At 52.8% G+C, this 21,190-nt stretch overlaps 11 protein-coding genes across 11 annotated transcripts; 3 read left to right on the forward strand and 8 right to left on the reverse strand.

The window, feature by feature from the left end:
* Nucleotides 1-65: 65 nt before the first annotated feature.
* VE01_02905 (uncharacterized protein) lies at nt 66-1,661 on the reverse strand (the record flags this gene model as incomplete). Its single annotated transcript, XM_018272409.1, has 3 exons — nt 66-547; nt 601-999; nt 1,049-1,661. 3 exons carry the CDS (start codon nt 1,659-1,661, stop codon nt 66-68), a joined length of 1,494 nt encoding a protein of 497 aa, XP_018133182.1.
* A 971-nt stretch (nt 1,662-2,632) lies between these two features.
* VE01_02906 (uncharacterized protein) lies at nt 2,633-5,009 on the forward strand (the record flags this gene model as incomplete). The annotated part of the gene is made up of 1 exon (XM_018272410.2): nt 2,633-5,009. The coding sequence occupies exon 1, from the start codon at nt 2,724-2,726 to the stop codon at nt 5,007-5,009; it is 2,286 nt and encodes a 761-aa protein (XP_018133179.1). The 5' UTR covers nt 2,633-2,723.
* A 222-nt stretch (nt 5,010-5,231) lies between these two features.
* Nucleotides 5,232-5,594, reverse strand: VE01_02907 (uncharacterized protein; the record flags this gene model as incomplete). Its single annotated transcript, XM_018272411.1, has 1 exon — nt 5,232-5,594. The coding sequence occupies one exon, from the start codon at nt 5,592-5,594 to the stop codon at nt 5,232-5,234; it is 363 nt and encodes a 120-aa protein (XP_018133180.1).
* Nucleotides 5,595-6,464: 870 nt separating this feature from the next.
* Nucleotides 6,465-7,213, forward strand: VE01_02908 (uncharacterized protein). The gene has a single exon (XM_018272412.2). The coding sequence runs from the start codon at nt 6,671-6,673 to the stop codon at nt 7,097-7,099; it is 429 nt and encodes a 142-aa protein (XP_018133177.1). The 5' UTR covers nt 6,465-6,670; the 3' UTR covers nt 7,100-7,213.
* Nucleotides 7,171-9,694, reverse strand: VE01_02909 (uncharacterized protein). The gene is made up of 3 exons (XM_018272413.2): nt 9,192-9,694; nt 7,516-9,140; nt 7,171-7,463 (listed from the first exon to the last, which is right to left on the reverse strand). Exons 1-3 carry the CDS (start codon nt 9,627-9,629, stop codon nt 7,457-7,459), a joined length of 2,070 nt encoding a protein of 689 aa, XP_018133178.2. The 5' UTR covers nt 9,630-9,694; the 3' UTR covers nt 7,171-7,456.
* A 519-nt stretch (nt 9,695-10,213) lies between these two features.
* Nucleotides 10,214-11,124, reverse strand: VE01_02910 (uncharacterized protein; the record flags this gene model as incomplete). The annotated part of the gene is made up of 3 exons (XM_018272414.1): nt 10,214-10,780; nt 10,849-10,872; nt 10,924-11,124. The coding sequence occupies 3 exons, from the start codon at nt 11,122-11,124 to the stop codon at nt 10,214-10,216; spliced, it is 792 nt and encodes a 263-aa protein (XP_018133300.1).
* A 269-nt stretch (nt 11,125-11,393) lies between these two features.
* On the reverse strand, nt 11,394-11,929 carry VE01_02911 (uncharacterized protein; the record flags this gene model as incomplete). The annotated part of the gene is made up of 2 exons (XM_018272415.1): nt 11,394-11,731; nt 11,776-11,929. 2 exons carry the CDS (start codon nt 11,927-11,929, stop codon nt 11,394-11,396), a joined length of 492 nt encoding a protein of 163 aa, XP_018133299.1.
* Nucleotides 11,930-12,708: 779 nt separating this feature from the next.
* Nucleotides 12,709-15,174, reverse strand: VE01_02912 (uncharacterized protein). The gene has a single exon (XM_018272416.2). The coding sequence runs from the start codon at nt 14,913-14,915 to the stop codon at nt 12,945-12,947; it is 1,971 nt and encodes a 656-aa protein (XP_018133302.1). The 5' UTR covers nt 14,916-15,174; the 3' UTR covers nt 12,709-12,944.
* A 796-nt stretch (nt 15,175-15,970) lies between these two features.
* On the reverse strand, nt 15,971-17,765 carry VE01_02913 (uncharacterized protein; the record flags this gene model as incomplete). The annotated part of the gene is made up of 2 exons (XM_018272417.2): nt 17,586-17,765; nt 15,971-17,509 (listed from the first exon to the last, which is right to left on the reverse strand). The coding sequence occupies exons 1-2, from the start codon at nt 17,610-17,612 to the stop codon at nt 15,971-15,973; spliced, it is 1,566 nt and encodes a 521-aa protein (XP_018133301.1). The 5' UTR covers nt 17,613-17,765.
* A 390-nt stretch (nt 17,766-18,155) lies between these two features.
* On the reverse strand, nt 18,156-19,463 carry VE01_02914 (uncharacterized protein). The gene is made up of 2 exons (XM_018272418.2): nt 19,311-19,463; nt 18,156-19,251 (listed from the first exon to the last, which is right to left on the reverse strand). The coding sequence occupies exons 1-2, from the start codon at nt 19,318-19,320 to the stop codon at nt 18,182-18,184; spliced, it is 1,080 nt and encodes a 359-aa protein (XP_018133296.1). The 5' UTR covers nt 19,321-19,463; the 3' UTR covers nt 18,156-18,181.
* A 61-nt stretch (nt 19,464-19,524) lies between these two features.
* On the forward strand, nt 19,525-21,078 carry VE01_02915 (uncharacterized protein). Its single transcript, XM_018272419.2, has 4 exons — nt 19,525-19,824; nt 19,883-19,901; nt 19,980-20,084; nt 20,139-21,078. Exons 1-4 carry the CDS (start codon nt 19,626-19,628, stop codon nt 20,986-20,988), a joined length of 1,173 nt encoding a protein of 390 aa, XP_018133295.1. The 5' UTR covers nt 19,525-19,625; the 3' UTR covers nt 20,989-21,078.
* The last annotated feature ends 112 nt before the right edge of the window (nt 21,079-21,190 follow it).

Below are 21,190 nucleotides of genomic sequence, written 5' to 3' on the forward strand. Positions count from 1 at the left end.
CCCCCTTCCACCAAATACAATCAAAAGCATCAAATCAACATCTCTCTCCGCCTACAACCTCAACCTTACACCCTTTCCCCCTCTGCCACGCTCTTCTCATCTCCCTGTTGCGCATGCGCCACCGCTTTATCTACTGCCACCGTCTCATCCCCAAACGCTCCTGCAATACTCTCCAAACTGAGCTGATTAGTCTCCGTTAAGAACACCCCATAAAATGCGCTCAACACCACTAGACACCCAATAAACACCGCATAGTACTTCCAGTGGATCGCATCAAAAGCAAACGGCGTAACCTGCCCCATCCAGATCGCGGTGATGTTCTGGCATAGCGCAGCAATTGAGGTGCCGTAACCGCGCAGATGCTGCGGGAATGTCTCGGCGGCAATAGTGTAGAGGGTGCTGTTGAAGAAGACGGCGTAGAGGGCTGAATAGAGGAAGATAAAGGCAACGCCTGCGCGGGCACCGGCCATATCTTTGCCATCGCCGTAGTAGCGGGAGAGAGCCATGAGAATTGAGAGCATAGCGGCGAGTATGAGGCAGCCGAGCCCTGTGAGAGGTTAGTGGAGACCTGGTATGCAAGGGTAAATGGGGGAGACATACACATAGTTCTCACACGGGGCCAACGGTCAGAAACGCCGTAGAAATTGATGATCTGGCCGACGATGCCCATGAAGCCGTAGCAGCCACTGATGAGAATGACCTGTCTGCCCTTGAAGCCGAGAGAGCCATAGAGGATGGACTGGTAGTTTTGGATTGCAAGACTTCCGGAGAGGATGCCCACCTGCATCACCATGATGGCCATGGCGGTGCGTCGGATGTTCTTGCGGTTGAAGATCTCGATCAGTGCATGTCCGACGGTGATGTTGGAGCGCTGAGCGCCTTCGAGCTGGATCTGCGCGCGGATCTCGACTTGCGAGCGCACGAAGAACTCTTCGTCTTCGTCTTCGTAGATGCGCTTGAGCGATGCATCGAACTCTTCGTAGCGCTCCTTTTGGGCCACTAGGGGGATGTTAGCTTGGATTTATGAGATGTGTGATACTGTACTTACGCCAACGAGGGGATTCAGGGAGAAACATCGATAGGGCCATGAGAAGTACCGCTGTAGGTATCTGCATTCCAAGCGCAAGACGCCAAGTCACGTCTCCAGACGCAAAGGAGCACGCATACCCAATCCAGTTTGCGAGGCAAAACCCGATGGCAATCATAAGTCCAAATATACCACACAGGCGAGCGCGCTCCTCTGGCCTAGCAAGCTCAGAGATGTAAATTGGCATCGTCGGGTTGAGAATCCCGAGTGCTACGCCAGCGACGAAGCGGCCGACTATCATCAGCGGCACGCCATTTGCGGCTGTCTGGAACGCGGAGCCCACGATAGTGAAGAAAGTTGAAACGAGAAGAGTCTTTCGGCGTCCCAATTTCTCAAGGAGAAGGCCATTTATCAGACAGCCTATCGCATTTCCAGCTGATCCCATAGACACAATCGCGCCGGTGAGAGATGTGACATTTTTAGTTCCAGGCGGGAACATGTAGTTGCTGAAAGCATCTTGTGCGAGGGTAGTCGCGATGATACCCAGATCAATGCCAACAACTGCTCCTCCAAGGGAGATGGTAAAGATATAGGACAGGAGCCTCCAAGTGGCCTTCATCTTAACGGCGACCATTTTTGGAGTGTGGCAGCCGCGAGACTGACGGAAGCAGAGCTTGGTGGTGATGAGAATGAATGAATATCTCGCACCATGAAATGAACTGCAGGAAGCACCACAGCCTACTCATGTATGACCACCAGCTAGTTAAGGATCGGCGAGGGAATGCCTTCTGACCTTTATAACAAAGCACGAAGCCGAACTTGATTCGCTCTCATTAGCTGTAACGGCATTAGATGAACCGAAGCCGACACCCTAACTGCCATCTTGGCGTATAGTTGGACCGAGATGTTGGATGGAACGTTCCCTCGGTACTTTTTTTTTAATACGGTATTACTAGAGTACAAGGCGGCGACGGCCGAGGTGAGAATGGGTCAGGTGTGTTCCTTTGAGTTTCCGTTATTTGTGATTTGTCACTTTGATATATTACTCTCACTATGATAATCATTAAATACCATTCTTTTCTATATGTGTACTTATTATTTTTATTGATTCCCCAAGGTTATAAGTTACTTGCCGCCCAGCTCCAATCTTGAATTGCGGGGAAAGGCCCGACCTTTGTGACAGCGGCACTGTGGGGTTGCTAGTGTGCAAGTAAGCTCCAAGTGCCCACGCCCAAGCGCCACCTGAGACCGAGACTCAATGCGGGGAACCTGGGCACGACTACAAGTAGCACTTACACCAACGCGGCTTCTCGCACGTGCATGTTTACATCTATGACGGACATGGAAGGTCGAATTCTTCAACTTGACGCCTGCAGGGACATGCTTGCGATTTATCTTGGCTTCATGGCGTACTCATCTGCTGTATAGATATGCTTCGTGGTGTCTACGTAAGACCTACAGATATTCGGACCCAGTTATAGCGAGGGAAGCAACTTATTCAAGGGCAAGTGCTTATGCTTATGTGAGTTGTAAGAGATGGATATAGAATGGTAAGACAATGTAAGTACGACGCTCCTTCTCCTCTTCTTTTTCCTTTCTCAAAATCTTCACTGTATCAAGTGAACCTCTTGTGTTCTCTCCCTGAAGTTGTCTACTTCTCTCATTGCATCAAAGCGAACCAAGGCGCATCAAAACTATGCGCCTCCTGGGAAGCTTCGCTCTTTTGGCTGTACCCCTCTTTGGGAAAACCAGTGCCACTCCTATTGCTCCAAGAAGTGGCACTAGCACTGAGAGTATTACTTACATCACTCCAATATGGGAGGGAGCTCTTGCTTCTCACACGAGGAGCGATGACCTTGCCGTCCTTTCAACCATGAAGACCCTACTGGGCCTCGGTGGAACTTATACCAAGCTAGGCTGGTCTTTCTCGTCCTGGGCACTCAGTCGCGATATCCACGGCCCGGACAGTGATTACTCCTTTGACCCGACCAACCTCAACCACATGCTTGATCTAGCCGTTTCTTCTGACCTGCCGATTCTCGTCCACATGAATAATGGGAGATGGGCAGACTGCTGCACTCCGAATTCAAGCGGGGGCTGGGGCGATGTTCTGCTGGATATCATTGCCGCACAGCCCAACACGACCGTATTGAACAGCTCTGGTGGCTCGTTGTTTAGCCATAATGGGGGAAACAACTACTTCACTCTTTCGCGCCTGAATACCGTCTATCGCAACTACAAGAAACGCAATATCCAGGCTTCTACCGAAGCAATTGTAGAATGGGCGGCCGCACACCCATCTCTCTTTGTGGGCGTCAGCCTCGACTCCGAAACGATCATGCCGAACAATGGAGCAGACTATAACCCACTCGCAACGGAAGAGTGGAGGCAGTGGCTCCAGAACATTGGTATCTACGGCCCAGGTGGAGCCTACTTCGGTCAAGGCCGCACCCCCGCGTTCTCGGGCATCGAGTCCTTCAACAGTGCAATGGGAACCACATTCGCCTCCTGGAACGCCCTCCAGCCACCGCCCTCTATCACGCCCGGCCAGACATTCAGTGAAGAATGGAATCGTTGGCGTGTAACTCTCATCAACCACGCCGTCGCTGATGAGACCTTTTGGATTGCTGAGGCTGGCGTCCCCCGCGCCCTCGTCTACGGCCATCAAACTCCCCGCCTCGATGACTACGGCTTTGCTGACGCCCTTGAAACCGCAACAGCCGCAAACGGCGCGAGCGGTGTCACGTACTACGCCTGGACTCCCAGTGATATTGGGCAGGTAGACAATCCCCTACGAGGCACAGGCAAGAACAACTTCGGCGTTTTCGAATTGAACCCGCTCACCACGGATGCAACAAGGTCGTATAATACGCTACTCACTCTTGTAAACGACGGCATTAAGGTCATCTGCCCAAACTCGTGGGAATCAGACCAGGCAACCAAAGACCAGTACGCCCTCTTCGGGTCACCGAACTGGGGCGACACATTTGGACTTGCCCTTAACAAGTTCCTCGCCGACCGCGCCGAGATCCCACGGAACATCCAGCCACCGCCTTGGAATCCAGGGAACCGCGTTGTCGATTTCTACGACGCCTTCCCCGCTGCCACCAGCTCGGGGCCGGATAACCATCTAGAACCTGCTGGCTCTGTCGGAGGTGTCATTCGGAAATCAGTCTACTCTGCTGTTGGTGGAGTTATCAGCTACTCCGTTGCTCTCCCCGCCGTTTCCGGAACACAACGCCTCAATCTCTGGACCTCAGTCGGAATCCGCGACGGCGCCGGCAACGGCGGTGAATCCACCTTCCAAGTCACTATCAATGGCCAAAACCTCTTCGGCACTGGTCTCCGCCTCAACAAAAGCTTTTGGGTCTGGAAGCACTGGCTCCCCGCCATGGTCGACGTCACTCCGTGGGCCGGCAGCACGGTAACATTCGCTTTTACGACTACAGGTGAGAACTACTACGGCTGGACGACATGGGGCGCACCTGCTATCTACGCATCTGCTACTGGCAATGACCTCGCGGCAGGGAAGAGTGTGAGCGTCAGCTCGTCTGATGGTGCTGGCGCGGGCTGGGACTCGGGGTTCCTCACGGACGGGAACGTGGATGGTGACGTGCGAGGACGCATTGGGTGGTCGTCTGTCTCACACGCTAGTGCTACTGGGAGCGAGTATGCGAGTGTGGACTTGGGATCTGAGAGGAGTATCGGACGCGTGGTGCTATTTGCGCGTTCTGACCTTGTGGAGGGTACGGGATCGGGGTTTCCAGTTGATTTCAAGATTCAGGGGAGTGGAGATGGGGCAGCATGGAGGGATTTGCTCGTGCAAACGGGGTTTCCAGCGCCGTTGGCTGGGGAGGGATTGGTATTTGCGTTTCCTAGTGCGAACGCGAGGTGGGTGAGAGTTGTGGCGAGTAAGTTGGGTGGGGTAGGGGGTGAGAATTGGTATAGGATGCAGTTAGGGGATTTCCAAGTTTACGCGTGATGGAGATGATGCTTGGGTGTGCTTGGATTAAAGAGGGATTGATGATATAAGCGCATTGGAAGAGAGATGGAGATACCTATAGTTCTCATAATAATTATATCAGAGCTGCACCGTGTTTTGCGCTCATTGAGGGTTGGAACTACACCAGAGATATGAGAAGTAGTAGATTTAAGCATACAGCTAACTATATATTTATTATGCAACACATCATGTCATCCACAGTTACAGGGATACAACTATAGGCGGCCTCGTTTCTTCATTACGTCGCCCTCCAACTACAGCGGCATTCACCAGCCTCGTAACCTTCGGCCTTGACCCAATCCATTTCTTGTAAGTCTTGTCAATTAATAGATGGAATACCATCTTAATAAGTGGCACTATCCCCTTCTTGCCAAAAACAATATCGTCATACGCCACCTGCACTTGGTCAAAAGCAACAACATCATAACCATACCCAGCATGTATATGCCCAAATACAACCAGCGGAAGCTTCGTTGGCTGCAATTCCTTTAGTAGATATTCATTGCCCAGTGCATTTGCGTCGAGATGCCACTTTGGCGGGCCGTGGGTGAGCAGAATATCCATGTCGGGTGGCACAACTCCCGTCCAAACATTGCGGATTGGAGGATATTGGAAGGCCCAGTTTCCAAATTGCTTGGTGGAGGGTGCTCAGTATATCTTTAGCTTACGCCCGTTATCGAAGTTAAGATCAACAGAACTATCTTGGAGATAGATAATACTACCCCATTGTAGGTCTGAGCGGCTGCTACCAGGTCTCTCAAATATGCGTTCTGGAAAGCCGTCGACGAAGACAGGATCTAGGAGCAGGTCGTAGTTGCCTCCGATGACTATCTTGTGCTTGTGGGGTTGGGTATTTAACCAATCTAGTTGAGCCTGGATCTCATTGAAGGAGCCGTTTTGAGAGATGTCTCCCGCGTGGAGTAGGAGATCTCCATCTTGAAGTTCGGGCTGGGTGGTGTGCGTGTCTGATATACAGACGACGGCTATTGGGTCCACAAGTTGCGGTAGTGAGATTGGTGAACGCCATCTATATAATGTCCCAGCCAGGGAAAGTATCCATCGTCTGTGGAAGGTGCTCCACCGACTATGGGGGTGCAGAGGAAGGCGGTTGTTCGTGTTATCACAAATATTCAGCGTTGATGTCCTCGACAATCAGCTGTCGTATAGTTAAATCTTCCTACATATGTAGAATATGGCGGCACGATTGCACTCATAAGCATTTTTCTGATTGCTGCCTATTCTATAGAAATGCATTCAAACACGGTGAACTGTTCCAACAGTTGGACCGCCTTCGTTAGTCCTTCAGCCTCGTCGTTGGAAGCTTGCTAATCAACGGCCCCCATTGGCCCGCCCACCCCACCCAATTCCTCCCGACAGCCGCGGCGGGCGGCGCTCCACCCACCGACGGCCTCCAAAAAAGTTCCCAGGAACCACCACCAATCCAATCCCCCAATCATCACCATCCAACACAGGATCTCAAGCTCCCACGCCTACCAAAACGAATACTCCCGCGTGGTAAACAAAGCCCAACCCTCAAGCTGCATCCGCGACGCACTTGTACCGCACCCTCGACCCAAACAGTGGTCGAATTACACATCTCCGCCATCCCAACCACGCTCCGCCGCGAGCTTATAAACACAATGTCAACACCACGCATCCTCTCTCTCTTCGCGCGCGCCATCCCCCGCACCTCCCGCGCCATCGCAACATCTCCACGAACTGTCCTCCGCGCTGCCCCCCGCCGTCTTCCCCTCGCATACAGGCCATACTCCTCCACGCCCACCTCGGCGGCCGCCCCCGCGCAACCCGCTGAGGACGCGCTATCCCACCTCTCCCCCGCCGAACAACGCATCCACAACTCACTCTCCGCGGGCCTATCGCCCTCGTCTCTGCACGTTCAGGATGTCTCAGGGGGGTGTGGGAGTATGTTCGCGATCGAGATTGCGAGTAGTGCGTTTACTGGGGTTGGGATGCTGGCGCAGCAGAGGATGGTTAATAAGTTGCTCAAGGAGCAGATGGATGAGGAGGGGTGGCATGGAGTACAGATTAAGACTAGTGCTACTGCTTGAGTTGGTGGTGGAAGAGATGTATGATAGATTGGGAGGCGGGGTGGTGTACAAGAAAGAGATGGAAAACTGGTGGGCCAGCAGGGGACGGTTGTATTTATAACTAGACTGTCGAGTGTATGCTGAAATTGTTCATGAATAATGCAGATGGGTACTCTAACAATTGTGAAGTCTGATTTTCCTTATTACAAATGCTTTTTATGTCGAATGGCGTCCCTTGGACCGCCCTCTTTCCCCGGTCACGGCTTCCAGTACACTTGTCTACAATAACGTGTACTGGGTGACATAGCTTTTAGAAAGCCCTCAAAGCCTTTCCTCCAAAACTAGCTATATTTTAAACTCACTGTGTCATTGCATCATTTACATGCTGTAATCGTTAGTATCTACACACACAGAATCAACATAGAGAATAAACATACCGCTCCACAGGGCTCAATCCCAGCAGCCTCATTCCATTGTTCAGCACAACCCTCGCCGAATCATACAGCGCCATCCTCGCCTTCATCAGCTCCGCCTCCGAGCCAACAATGCGGAGGTGATCGTAACTCGAGCTGAGAGTGTGCGTCATCTTGAACAGGTACGTCAGAACCGTCGTCGGCTCCAGCGTCCTCAGCGTGTTGTTAACGACATCTGGGTACTGGGAGATGACACGGATGAGGTTCTGCGCGTGCGGCTCCGTCAGCAGCGACAGGTCCGCGCCGGCAATCTCCTCGGGGCTCAGCGCCGCCTTGCGGGTGATAGAGCAGAGACGGGCGTGCGCGTACTGGAGGTATGGGCCGGTGTCACCCTCGAAGGAGGTCATGGCCTCCATGTTGAAGGTGTAGTTGTTGATACGCTTTCCGGACATGTCCTGGACCATGACGGAGGAGATACCAAGGATATCGGCGACGGCCTCGGGGTCGGCCACTTGCTCGTACTTGGCCTCGTTCTTGCGCATGACTTCGTGCATCTTGTCGCCGACGTCGCGGAGGATGTCGTCGAGGAACTTCACGGTACCACGGCGGGTGCTCATGCCGAGGACCAGGCCGAAGTTGATGTGCTGCACCTTGGCGGCGAGCTCCTTGTAGCCCATCAGCTCGATAATCTTGAAGAGCTGCTTGAGATGCAGGTCCTGCGCCGACGCGACGACGTAGATCATGTGGTCGAAGTTGTATTTATCGACACGCTGCTGGATCTCACTGATATCACGGGTGAGGTACAGCGCTGTGCCGTCCTTCTTCTTGATAACAGGTCGCTCCAACGCCTTGCCAGCCTTTCCAGGCACGTGCTTCGCGAAGTCCACGATGACAGCTCCCTCCGACTCCTCAGCAATGCCCATCTCCTCCATCTTCTTGCCCGTCTGGGCCATGCGCTCCTCCTTAACCTGAGACTCTCCCGAGTAGTCGTCGAAGTGGATGTTCAACCTAGCGTACGTCTCCTTGTACCTCTTGATGCTGAGCTCACGGAAGCGGGCCCATTGTGCAATAGCCTTCTCGTCGTTGTCAGTCATGGCCTTGAAGTATTTGCGAGCCTGCTCATCAATGCCGGTATCTTTGATCTTCTGTGCCTCGTCCTTCTTGCCGGCCTCCTCAAGCGCCTTAATCTCGTCCTTCTCCTTTGTCATATCCGTGTTGATCTTAACGTAGATCTCGTAAAGGTGGTTAATAGGATCCGCCTTCAGCGCTTCCTCGTTACCGTACTTCTCAAATCCGAGGGCCAGTAATCCGTACTGCTTGCCCCAGTCTCCAAGATAGTTTATACGGACAACATCCCAACCCGCGCTTTCGTATAGGTTCGAGAGGAAGCCACCGATGATTGTGCTTCGGAGATGTCCAGCATGGAAAGGCTTCGCAATATTCGGCGACGAGAACTCCACGATAATCTTCTTCTTTCCCTTCGACGGGTCCGCCGGGTCCTTCAGCCCATTGTTCGGGTTGCTACCAAACGTCTTTTGGCTCTTGAGAATCGTCGGCAGCAGGATCTGCGCCAGCTTGTCGACCTTGAAGTAGAACTGCAGGAACGGGCCTCCCGCAACAGGCTTCTGCACCAGTGCCGTCTCCTCAAACTATTCCGCCGTTAGCATCACTCCGTCAGCCCCAAACAAGGCCGCGCATACCTTTGCCGCCCACTCCTCAGCAAGCTCATTCGGCTTTTTGCCCTTCACACGCAGCGCGGCGACGGGCAGAACCATATCACCCTTCTCAAGTGTTTGCGTCCACTGCAGCGAGGGGTACACTATCGAACGGTCCACGCCAGTGATCTCGGACAGGATGGACGTGATGTGCGCCCTGTAGATATCGACCGGGTTGATCTCCGGGTAGCAATTCGGGTAGGCATCGAGCGAGCCCTTCAGTCCGAGGGATTGCAGGCTGGTGGCCAGCTCATCGGCGTTGGCGTGTGCCATGTTGATGTATGCGCGCTTTGGCGGGGTAGTATAGGCGCGGTGGGCGAGGGGTTTCCAGAGTCTTTTGCGCGTGTACTTTGGCAGATTCGAAAGGGTTCGTGGGAGTGTGTGTCGTGTAGCGCGCAGGAGGGTTTGGGGTAGGATGTTCATGAACCCGGAGCTGTTCGAGGCGTGGGGTATTTAAGAGTTAGCGGGCGCAAAAGTTCTGTGATGAGTCAATTGGTGGTCGTGGGACCCTCCTGCCCCTCTCGTCCAAAAATATTTCGTCGTCACGATTTCGGGTTCGGGTGGTCCGTGCATTGTGCGTTGATATCAGTGACGCTTCTTCAGGTTGACTCAAAAACAAAGTATGGAAGAGATTTTATGCGACAGTCACTTAGAGACAGGAAGAAGCCTATAGAGATCATTACCGGTTGGAGAGTCTGTAGTAACAGTAATTAAATTTATTATAATAGTCACCTAAAAGTAAGAAAATGCTTTAAGGCTCTATTTGGGGTTTGATAATTTATAGCGACTATAAAAAATATGAAGCCTTTTAATCATTTAGAAATATAATTATTATAATAGTCACTAAAAGGCAAGAAATAGAGCAAATATAAATAAAACGGGATATTTTAATTACGGGTATTATTTTCGAATTTTTCGAGGTTGGCCTTGATGGGTATAAGCTTCTATGACAGCCCGCCGACCTAGCCTAACCAGCACCATATATCCCGCCCAGCTCCCGCCCAGCTTCACCGGACGATCCAGAACCCTGGGTCTTGTCGACCAAATCCCTCCCGGTGCCTCTCTGGGAGAGGTAGAACCACCGGCAGAGGGAGAACGTCCGATGCGATGATACACGGTGTCTTTCGCTTGACACAGCCAGTGCAGGCTATGGCTGGGTTGCTCTGACACTCGTGTGCCCCGTTGCGCTCGATTGTCAGCTTCAGCGATCTACGGTTAATGCAAGAGTCAACTTTGGTACGCGAGGGTCTTGCCCACCCTGCGACCCCATCTTCACTGCTGCCAAACCTCCTCCTCCAGGTCAGTTTCCAGTTCTCAACCACCTCGACCATCTGCTGGGGTCCAGTTGCGGTATCGCCGTCTTTCACCCCCACTCCTGTTCCAGCGAGGGAAGCAAAGTCTGGCGCGGTTCCGTCAGTCTCCTGGGTGGCATCTTCCACTCGAGCCTCATCCTGCAACGAGGTGAGAGACTGTTCTCTGGTTGAAGAGATGCCGGAGTTCGATACTATCGAGTTGTCCGGGGTGATCAGAGCAACGAGCTCAGCTTCTTCACGCTCGAGTTTGGCCACCGTCTCCTAGAGGTTATCGTGCACTATGGTACACGTTAGTAATAAGGGGGATTGCAACGAGAAGACTCACTTACCTGTCTGGAGTTCTGTCTTCTCCGCTTTCATGGTATCCACCTCCCCTCCAACCCCAAGATCCGCCAGCGCTGTACGTCCGACTGGTCTTTTGTTGACCCGAGTTGGGACAACTGCTGCTCTTGTGTGGCAGCGCGTTTCTTTGTCGTCTTGAATACCCTGATGACGCGGGTTATGATCTCATTCGTGGCTTCGAGGAGAGGCTTTCCATCCACCTTGACTTGATCTTGTATGGTTTCGCGCCTTAGCAGACTAATTTCGTTTAGCATATCGTTCATGTCAAGATTGAGTATATATTCATACCTTAGTTACTTATATATTTAGTCGCAAATAGAATCCAACTCCCCTCGTTATGTATCGCTCGTTGCAGTCAAGGAATCGAGCTTCTTTTTCATACTCGAGATGTCCCGGTCGAGAGCCTAGATTCTCGAGTTTGCTGCCACAGAGTTTCCCTTCAGACTCTCATCAGTCTTGCTTCGTTAATTCCCTTCCTTGTCGATCCCAGGTTCCTCTTCAGATTGTCATTATCCATTCGCAGTTTGTTGAATTAGATCTTTGTATCTGTGGCGTCGCGATCTAAGCTGGCGATTTTCGAGTTGGCTGAGGCTAGATTCTTCCTCAGACCCTCGTTTTCAATTCGCAGTTTGTCGAATCTTGCACTTGGATTAGTAGCTTCGGTCTTAAGAATCTTGATCGCTTTGTTCGCGTCATCGGTGGTTGAGTTTGCCAATTTCAATTCCCCTTTCAGGGTCTCATTCTCCATTTGCAGTCGAGTAAGTTTTGTCTTTGCATCGATGGCTTCGCGCTCGAGAGTTTCCGTTGCTGTACTTCGATTGCCGATTTTAGGGCTCGCTAATGCCAATTCTCCTTTCATAGTCTCGTTCTCTACTCGCAATTGTGGAATTAGGTCCGCAACTCAGCTGAATTACGGCCGAGAGTTTCGTTTGTGATGCTCATATTGCCGATTTTCGAGTTTGCCGACGCCAGTTCCCTTCTCGCGGTCTCATTGTCCATCTGCAGCTTGTCGAATCGGATTTTCGTATCTGCGATATTACGCTCGAGGATCTTGTTTGCTTCGGCCATTTTTTTGGCCGTCGAATTCGCTGACGACAAATCTGTCTTCATACACTCGTCGTCCACCCGTAATTCGGCGATCAACGAGTTGACCTTGGCCAACTTTCTCTCGAGTCTCTTGACTCTTCTTCTCGAGTTTCCATCTCTTGGTTTCGAGCTCTTGGTTTTCCGTCGTTATGATGTCGAGGTGCATCTTCAATTCCTCCTTGACATATTCCAAATCTCTGTTTGAAGAGCGAAGGTCTTCGGCGATCTCTCTCCTGAGGTTGCCTAGTTCCACTCCAAGCATCTAGTCTGTGAGTTCGCGGCTTCTCTGCCGGCATTGCGGCCTCGTCGTCACGAGCGATGTTGCGCTCTAGTATCTTCTCACGAGCTTTCCTTGCTCCTTCGTTGAGATTGGTTGCTCGCACTGCATCTGAAGTATTCGGGGTGAGCAACCCCTTCAACTCGAATGTCATCGAATTGTATCTTGTCACGGGCTCGTGGCGTCTCTCGTACGCATCCCTTTCCTGGGATGGCGAGTCCCGTGCGAAGGTGTTGGTGAAATGGTGTATAATCCAGCCAAATTGAGGATTGACGCGACTTGATAGTCTTCCTGCCCCACATGTTGAGCAGAGGAGGTCGGGGCGGTGTGGGTGTTGTGGGAGGTTCAAGTGTGATGTGTTGTGAAAGTGTTGTGTATTGTGTGAAGTGAAAGATGTTATGTGCAGTAAAGGCGTTGTTGTTTATGGTGTAAGTGGTGAGTTTATCTCGTTGTGACAGCAAGCGCGAGTGGCACATCTTCACCGACTAGGTATTATCTTGACTAAAATTATAATTAATGGATCTCTGATACAGATAGTGCCACTGATATTAAGTATCCCCGTACCCGATCTATCTCATATACAGCCAATTCCCCATATGTATATTATAACCCCCCGCCCCCTATACTCAGCAACTTCAAACATCCTCCCAAATTCCAAATCCCCAAACCCAAACGCCACCCAACGAATTCAATCACTCACTAAATCCACACACACCCCTACTACTCCCCCTTCTCCCTCCCCTCCGCCCACTCCTCCATAGCCAACCTCTCACTAAAACTCCTCGCCCCTCCACCCTCAACCCACCCCCCTGCCGACCCCCCCCAGGACGCCCCCCTAGCCCCACTCATCCCATCCCTCAAGCTCCCCACAAACGAGCTCACCTCCCCCATCCGCCGCGCCGCCTCATGCATCGCGGGGCTGACTATCGGTTCCGCAAAAGGATGATAGGAGTTGCGGAGGGAACTGCCTACTACTGGAGCGTACGAAATATCTGCGCCTGCGCCTCTGCCTCCGCCAGTATCTGCATCCACATCACCTGCCTCAGGCGCGGAAGTCGCGCGTGCTTTCGGCGTCACGATAGCCCGCGCGGGCGACGTGGCGTAGGCTGATAGTGCGGCGGGAACGGGACGCTCAGGCGAAGCGGGGGCGGAACTCGAGCTTGACGTCGAGTCCGGGGACTGTGCGCGTGGTGGTTTGGCGCGGCGAGTGCGTGTTGAGGGCGGAGCGTCGTCGAAGGCAAAGAAGTCGTCTTCGGAGTCGGAGTCGAGGTGGGGGGTTGATGTTGGGGAGGGCGGAGCGGCTGTGGATGCCGCGGTGGTGGCGCCGAGGGGGGGTCTTGTAGGCTGTGTGGTGGTGGGCGCAGGGGTTTTCGACGGTGGAGAAGGAGACGTGAGGGTGTTGGAGGGGTTGGCGCCGCCGGAGATATCGATGGGCATTGCTGGCGATGTGGTGTTATTCGTCATGACGCTCCTGGTTGAGTGCATAGGCGCCAGCGGCGTCATCTCGGAGAGTATGTCCTTCTCTTCCTCTGCCTCCTCAATAGACACGTTAGATACGTCTTCGTGCAGTTGCGAGACATGTGGTGACGTCGATGGCGACACGGGCCCTGGAATGGCAATTGGCGATGCTCCATTGGGGGACTGCGGCGACATCCGCCGCGGCGCAATGCTGATGAAATCCTCTTCATCTGACAACGCGGCTGCCGCATCGTCGATAGATACAGACGCAGACCCATCAGCCGGTGCGCGCACCTCATCCCACTTCGTGCCATCATCCTCGACAGGGCCACGAGACAGCATTCTCAAAGCCTGCGAGCTCGAGATCCGCCGCGGCGCAATCTCCTCATCCACATCCTCCACCTGCTCTATCTCCGCGTGTTCTTCCCCTCCCTCATCGGCCTCGCTCGACATCGCATCTAGCACCGAAGGCATCATCGTCGTCTCAGCCACACTCGGACTCGACGTCGTCGGGAACTCCTTGCCCGCAAACTCAAACCTAACTCTGCGCAGTCCATTCACCTTCCCCGAGCTCGAGTTCCTTCTCAGCGCGCTCCTTCGCACCGGATTCTCAGGATCAGACATCGCGCCCGAATCATCCGTATTCCGCCGCCGCGGCTCCGGTTTCCTCGGGGGTGGCGAATACGATGCCGACAGACTCGCCGCCGCCAGCTCTGCCTTCTTATCCGCCTCCGCGTCCTGTGCCGCCTTCAGCGTGGGCGTCCCATCTCCACTAGACCGCCTCTCGTGCTTATCGGAGCTATCTAGCAACGGCAGATATCCCTGTGTAAAAACACCCAAAAACTCGGCTTCCCTCGCGTGCGGACTCCGCGGCACATCTGTATCCGCCACACCAGCTACATCTATCGGTGGCGGCGGCGCCAACTTGCCCTCCTCCTTCAGCCGTCCTACTTCCCGTGCAATCTCACCCGCTGGATTCGTAGAAGGCGGTGTCTCTGATACCTCCGGCGTCGCTGTGGCGGCTACGGTGTCGACGAGCGAAGGGTAGGCGCCCATGCCCTCTGCCACTGCGGCGGTGACGGAGGCGGCGACATCGGGGGAGACGTCGCGCAGGAGGGCGTCGGAGTGCTTGGTGAACTCGGCGGCCATGTCGCGGCGGTAGAGCAGGACTTTGTGGTCCAGCTCGCGCAGTTTGGAGTGCAGAGAAGCGATGAGGGTGGAGGCTTCGTCCATGGCCTGGGGCGGGGGGCGTGAGGTGAGGTTGAGTGAGGTGCGTACAGGTGCGGTTCAGCGGTGTTGAGTCATGCCGGAGCTGACGTGGTGGGAGCCTGGGAGGTAGAGGGTGGGTTTTGTATGAGGCGTGAGGCTGTGCAGTGTTGAGATGGAGGAGGATGGTGACGATTGAAGGGTTTGGAGATGTGGAGGAGTTGCGGAGGAAGATGTGGAGAAGTTGGTGTGGTTGTGGAGTTACGAGTGTGCGTTTGGGTTGGGGTTGATGGAGGGATGACTAGCAGGCAACTATGAACTACCGTACTTCCAGACCGCCGGAGCCAAAGATTAGAGTGCAGCGGAGAGATACAGTTGCTGGATGTACAGATATTCCGCCGCCGCAACGCCGATCCTTGGCAAGACCAGGCAAGACAGGGCAGCTGGAAGATCAGACGCCGAACTGGTATATTACTGCTGATATGGCTATATTACGGTGTATTATGATTAATATAACAGTCTAATCACAACTGAGTGATTTACAGCTTTCTTTTCCAACTGGATTCCTCAATAAATCCCTCTCGGAGTGTCCGTCGAGTCCACTACAGGTCACGGGGGCTCTACACTGATCAACACTCTAATAGCCCCGTCAACATCATACGAGTGACGTAGGTAGTATCAAAACTCCACTTTCATCTGGACCTCTACCTCACACACAAACAACGGTACCTGCTCCCCCATGCACGTATAAGTATAGTATAAACAGTATAATCATCGCTCGACCTCTTATCTCCTCGTCCGCCTCATGAATCCCACTCACTGGGTTCATGGAGCTGCCAAGTTGGCGTGGGTTGGAATCCGGGATCGGCGCAGCTTTCTCCGGAGTGAGGCGGGATGCCTTTCTGGGATGTTGACAGGTTGAACAGCTTCACAGTATAGGGCGAGTAGAGTATTACAGAGCAAGACAGAGGAAAACCTTCAATTCCGTCTAACACAGTAGTGCCATTTTCGACGTTTCGTGATTGCGTGAAACTATCCGTACAGTACATACATACATGATATCCCCTACCCCTATCCCTCAACTACTCCTCAATACCCCCAACCTTCTTCTCCTTAAACATATCCAACTCCCCCATACTGCCCACCCCATCCAACAACCTTTTCGCCTCCTTCCACCCCCCCGGCCCCTCCGACTCCACCTCCGCCCTGGAATCCACATCTCCTCCAAACGCGCGCCTCCCAACCCCCCCACCAACCCGCTCCCCACTAACCTGTTCCTTTGTCCCCCTAACCGCCTGATCAAGCACACTATGCGCCTTCGCAGCAGCCGCCGACTTCGCACCCTCCATCTTCTCCCCCATCCCCACCGCCCCATCCACCAGCGGCAGCGCCGTCGCCCCCGCCGTCTTCGACCCCTTCATCCTCTCCGCCGCGCGCTGATACGCGTCCTTCTTCCTCGCTAACTTCTTCGCCTGCTCCGCCGCGCGCTCGTACGCGTCTGTCTTCTTCACCTCTCCCAGTCCAACTTTGCGATACGCGCTCATGAGAGCGAAGTATAACTTGATGACCCACCCGTGAACTTGCTCCTTCACAAGCATCGTAATTCCATGACTGAAGAAGCCCTTGAGTACCTCCCCCCCGAGTCCAACGTAGAGCGCCTCTAGCCCCTCATCGCGGTAGATGCGCGCTACGGCACTGAATACCGTCGCGTCAGCAGCGCGCTTGAGGTCCTTCCGTCCCACTGCCTTGGCGGCTTTGGCAGAATGCGCGGCCTTGTGGAGGTCGGATTTCGCCTCCGCCTTGAGTTCAGCACGGGACTGCTTAACTGCTGGTGCGGGTGAGACTTGTGAGCGCGACTTGGCGAGTGAGAAGGGGTAGGTGATACTCGATGCGGCGGCCTTGGAAAGCGCAGCAAGGAGGAACGTAAGACGTGCCCCTGGGTCGTCGCGCTTGGAGCGTGGTAGTAGGCGTTTCAGTGACTCGAAGAAGAAGAATGTGAGGGAGGGGTTGAGTGTCAGTACCAGACTGGCAGAGTACCCGCCCCAGAAGCCTTGGATGCCCTTCTCCTTGAGGATGCGATTCGCGATATCCTGCACCGAGGTTGCGCTGCGGGAGGTCTGGGCGCGAGTTGCGATGTTGGATAGGGGTGTAGTGAATAGCTTACTTAGGGCGCCAGCAGCGGCGCCCACGGCGAGTTCGTCAAGGGTGCTGAGTTTGTGAGTGCTGTGTGCATCGAGTCGGTGCGTGCGTAGGTAGTTATAGAAGAGGAAGAAGAGGAATGAGTCTGCGATACTCTTCGCGGTGTCGGGGATGGCGCCAGCGAAGAAACCTGCAATGCCGTCACGCGCGTAGATCTTCTCGGCGGCGTCGAGGATGCCGTCGTATGTGTCATCGGAGGAGTCGGTGGAGTTGGAATGCTGGATGCGCTGGACTTGAAGACGCTTAATTATCAGATCAAGGGGGTAGGTGACAAGGTTCGAGATGGCCGTTCCTGTCGAACCAGAGATAGCGTGGCCGAGTGCGGGTAGGGCGTTGGAGGGAGAGCCATGGTGGTGGTGCTGGTGCTGGTAGAGGAGGGAGTTGGGGTCTTCTTTCTCGATATGGTAGATGGAGTAGGCGTCCTATGAGTAGACTGTTAGCTACCGTCATTCGTGATTTCTGTGACTCCTAAACGCGCTGAAACAATGACTTGCATACCAGTTGGCTATTGTAGATGTGCGCCATCTTGGAGTCTGGCGAAGTGCTCGAGGGCCAATACAAGAATAGGGGCAGATTATCAGAAACGTGGGAATTCAAATGATATATCGTCAATATGATTTAATGGTTAACATCCATATAATGTAGGTAGAGCCTGTGGAATCGAATCCAAAGGAGAGGACTTGGATGTGATGATGGAGTTCCGACGTTCTCGTTCTGGCCAATACGTCATACCCAGGTCCCGATGATCCCTGTGAGTTTCCAAGGTATCACTTTATGGCCCGTGCATATCACTTCATGTGAACGCGGTTGTACACGTCGCTCAGGATTAATACCAGCAATTTAAACGCATAGAACTTATCTCTTCAGTTCAACTTTTCAGTATCTAGCTCACTAACTGTAGTCCCGAGTAATTAAACGTCTTTACTTGAATTGCAGTTGCTGTAATCACTGTTGTCATGTACAGCCCCTCTTCATGCTTTTTGGTGGCACGAGTACTACTTATATTACTGCTATCACATAGAGTTTCATGGCAAACATTACAGGATTAAACCTTTCTTTAATCTGATGGGGTATCTCTATAAGTATGTATCGTATCAGCATTGGAATGCAACTCCCAACTTCTCAACTTTATTCATCCCTCCGCTCGCAAATCCCGTTCCCTCGCTCTTGATCTCCACCAGCCCAGGTGTAACCTTATCCTTCTCGGGTTTCTGTGTCTTCCCCTCCTTGGGTTTAACTTCCGTTAGATCAGCCTCACAGACAAAACAGCGTATTTTATCTGCCTCCGCCTCCGGTCCATGCGGATCCCCCTTGCCCGCGCTCATGAACTTCTCCGTGCAACTCTTGCATATTACGTGCCCGCAAGGCTTCGTCAGCATGGCTTTCGAGCTATTGCTCAACGCCTTCTTGCACGCGGGACATATCCGCTGAGTGATCTTCTTGTCTGAGCTCTTCTCCTCGGTGAATGAGACAGTTATAAGAGTATGCAACGAGTAAAAGTGCGGCTTATCGGCCTGGGATGACGGGCATACGGGCGAAGATTTCGCCTTCTTCTTGATGTCGTGTAGTGTATTGTTCGTGTTTGAGGATGGAGTGATAGACGGTACCCAGAATGACGGTAGAGTCGTCTTCGACGCCTTCTCATCATCAATCGCCTTCCGCGCCTTCGTCCTGTCGTCCTTCGCAATCCGCAGCAACTCATCCTCATCCAACTCGAATTTCCGCTTCTCCCCACGCTTTCCTCCCACTACATCCTCCTCTACCACGACCTTGCCGCTCTGCCTCCCAACAATACTCCGCCCCGCGCCAACCTTGGCCTGTAACCCCATCTGCACCCTCTCAAATTCTTCCACAGCCCTCTTCTTCGCCTCCTCATCATCCTTGAGTGCAACATCTTGCGCCTCCGCTAGTTCCCGCTCCGCCACCTTCTCCATCCTCTTGATTTCCTTCTTCTGGGCCAGGATATTCGAGAGGGCGCATTCGCGACAGAAGATGTGGCCGTGGGAGCAGGACACCGGCGATTGCGCTGGCATCAGGCAGAGACTGCATGATGCGAATGGGAGGAAGGAATCGCGAGATAGGCGGGCGGAATTGTTCGACCATGCTGATTTCGCGAGGTCGCGCTCGTAAGATGTGAAGACGCTGCGCGCGGTGTTGCGTTTGCCTTTTGACGTGTTAGATTGCTGGGCAGTTATGTTTAGAAAGGCGGGGTTTTCAGCTTACTGTGTGACATTTCAGCGTATATATGGTTGAGATATTTGCCGTGAATGATACCTGGCTCGCAAATACAGGACGTTTATAGAGATGTCTAGATGCGATCTTATCCTTGTCAGTATCCAAAAGTTTGGGGCATCGGATTAAGTAATAATCCGCTCGCCGGCGCAACGGATTATGTGTATCAACACGTGCATCTCAATGACCTCGTAACTATTTCTCACACATAGCAGTTGCGCCTTCCTCTTTTCTTTGCTTCGTAAGACAGACGATGATTGTTCATTTAATTATCTGAGAAGCTCAGCTGACGCTGGGTATCACGACATGTCGTCTCTTACTCCCCCAAACCAGCCGTCATTACCTTGGCGAATTGGATCATCCGTGACCATCGGAGCGGTCGGGGCCTTTTGTCGGACTTTCCTTTATGGGCTCAATGACTCTCAAGTAGTTGGTCTGGATAGGTTTCTCAAGGTTTTGGAAGAGAGGCGAGATGTAGGGGCTAGGACTAGGGGACTTCTTACTGGTAAGGGTCTTTGGCGTATCCCCAAGTATTGCCAGTCGCTAATAAGAGAACCGGACAGTTTCCAATCATGTCAGCGTGTAAGTAATTCGGTGCAAAGCAGCCAAAACTGGCAATTGAAATTTTGAGTATTTCGGCGGCTAACAATGTGAGAACAGTATGGATGACCCTTTAATGTGGGGCTTTCTGCCTTATAACATACTGTTCAACCCATCCCTCCAGAGGTGGTCTCTTGGGAGCTACGATATATGCTTTAAGAACAAGTGAGTCTTGATTGTATCATTTGAGAGAAGTTTGTTTCTGACAAGATCCCGCAGAGCCCTTTCAACGTTCTTCTCTCTCGGCCAAACTCTGCCTACTCATCGCACCGCCCACTCTGAATTCGGCGGCTTGTTTCAGCCTACTATTACCCAAGCCATCCGCTTACTATCCGCGCAGCCATTTTTAACCCCAGAGCAAGCCCTGAGTTCCCCGCGGTCCTCACCGTCGGCCTCCCTAAAATCGCCAGACGTCGTCGATCCTTTCTCATCCAACTCGCTGGTTTACCCAATTACCTATTCTACCAATGGAACGGATGTGTTTCCAGCCCCGTCAGCTTATGGCTCGCGGAAGCACAGCTGGGTTCACATCTTCCCGGAAGGCCGCATACACCAGCACCCAGCACTGGCTATGCGATACTTCAAGTGGGGCGTGTCTCGGATGATACTTGAATCCGAACCTTTACCAGATATAATTCCCATTTTCATTGACGGCACCCAGCATGTGATGCATGAGAGCAGGACGTTTCCGCGCTTCATTCCTAGAATCGGGAAGAAGATCACAGTGGTGTTCGGCGATAGCGTTGATGGAGAGAAAGTATTTGGCGACTTGAGGCGCAGGTGGAAGGCCCTCGTTGAGATGCAGCGGGAAGCGTTGGAGAAGAAAGGGCAAGATACCACAATGGAGATGGGAGTGCTCACAGAGGGTCTGAAGTATAACGCAGAAGCCGTGGCACTGCGGCTGGAGGCAACTCAGCGGATGCGAAATGAAGTTGTGAAGTTAAGGAACTCGCTGGGATATGACGCAGAAGATCCCAAGAATGGATTCGTGGAAACGTGGATAGAAGAAGGAAAGAGCGGAGCCAGAGAGGGCCACATGAAAGATGATAGCTGGACCAAAGATACCTAGAAGTAGACTGTACAAACATCCATTCGTACCATTAAAAATCACCTGTACCAAGCCAATAATCATCAATTCGTGGGCAAGATACAAACAGGATTCTAAGCTGAAGATATGCATCAAAGAGATGTTACCGCTGCATAATCGGGTACCTACATGCCAATAGATCCAATATAAGCTTGTTGTTCCAAGTGACGGGGCGTGAGGTTTG

The sequence above is a fragment of the Pseudogymnoascus verrucosus genome (assembly GCF_001662655.1).
Source record: "Pseudogymnoascus verrucosus strain UAMH 10579 unplaced genomic scaffold scaffold_7, whole genome shotgun sequence".
NCBI lineage: Eukaryota > Fungi > Ascomycota > Leotiomycetes > Thelebolales > Thelebolaceae > Pseudogymnoascus > Pseudogymnoascus verrucosus.

Bases quoted from the DNA above. Each gene is read 5' to 3' on its own strand.
- VE01_02915 (XM_018272419.2), top strand. From the start codon at position 19,626: ATGTCGTCTCTTACTCCCCCAAACCAGCCGTCATTACCTTGGCGAATT. The intron at 20,085-20,138 runs GTGAGTCTTGAT...AAGATCCCGCAG, and splicing joins GATATATGCTTTAAGAACAA to AGCCCTTTCAACGTTCTTCT.
- VE01_02908 (XM_018272412.2), top strand. From the start codon at position 6,671: ATGTCAACACCACGCATCCTCTCTCTCTTCGCGCGCGCCATCCCCCGC.
- VE01_02912 (XM_018272416.2), bottom strand. From the start codon at position 14,915: ATGGACGAAGCCTCCACCCTCATCGCTTCTCTGCACTCCAAACTGCGC.
- VE01_02909 (XM_018272413.2), bottom strand. From the start codon at position 9,629: ATGAACATCCTACCCCAAACCCTCCTGCGCGCTACACGACACACACTC. The intron at 9,141-9,191 runs GTATGCGCGGCC...ACGGCGGAATAG, and splicing joins CTGAGGAGTGGGCGGCAAAG to TTTGAGGAGACGGCACTGGT.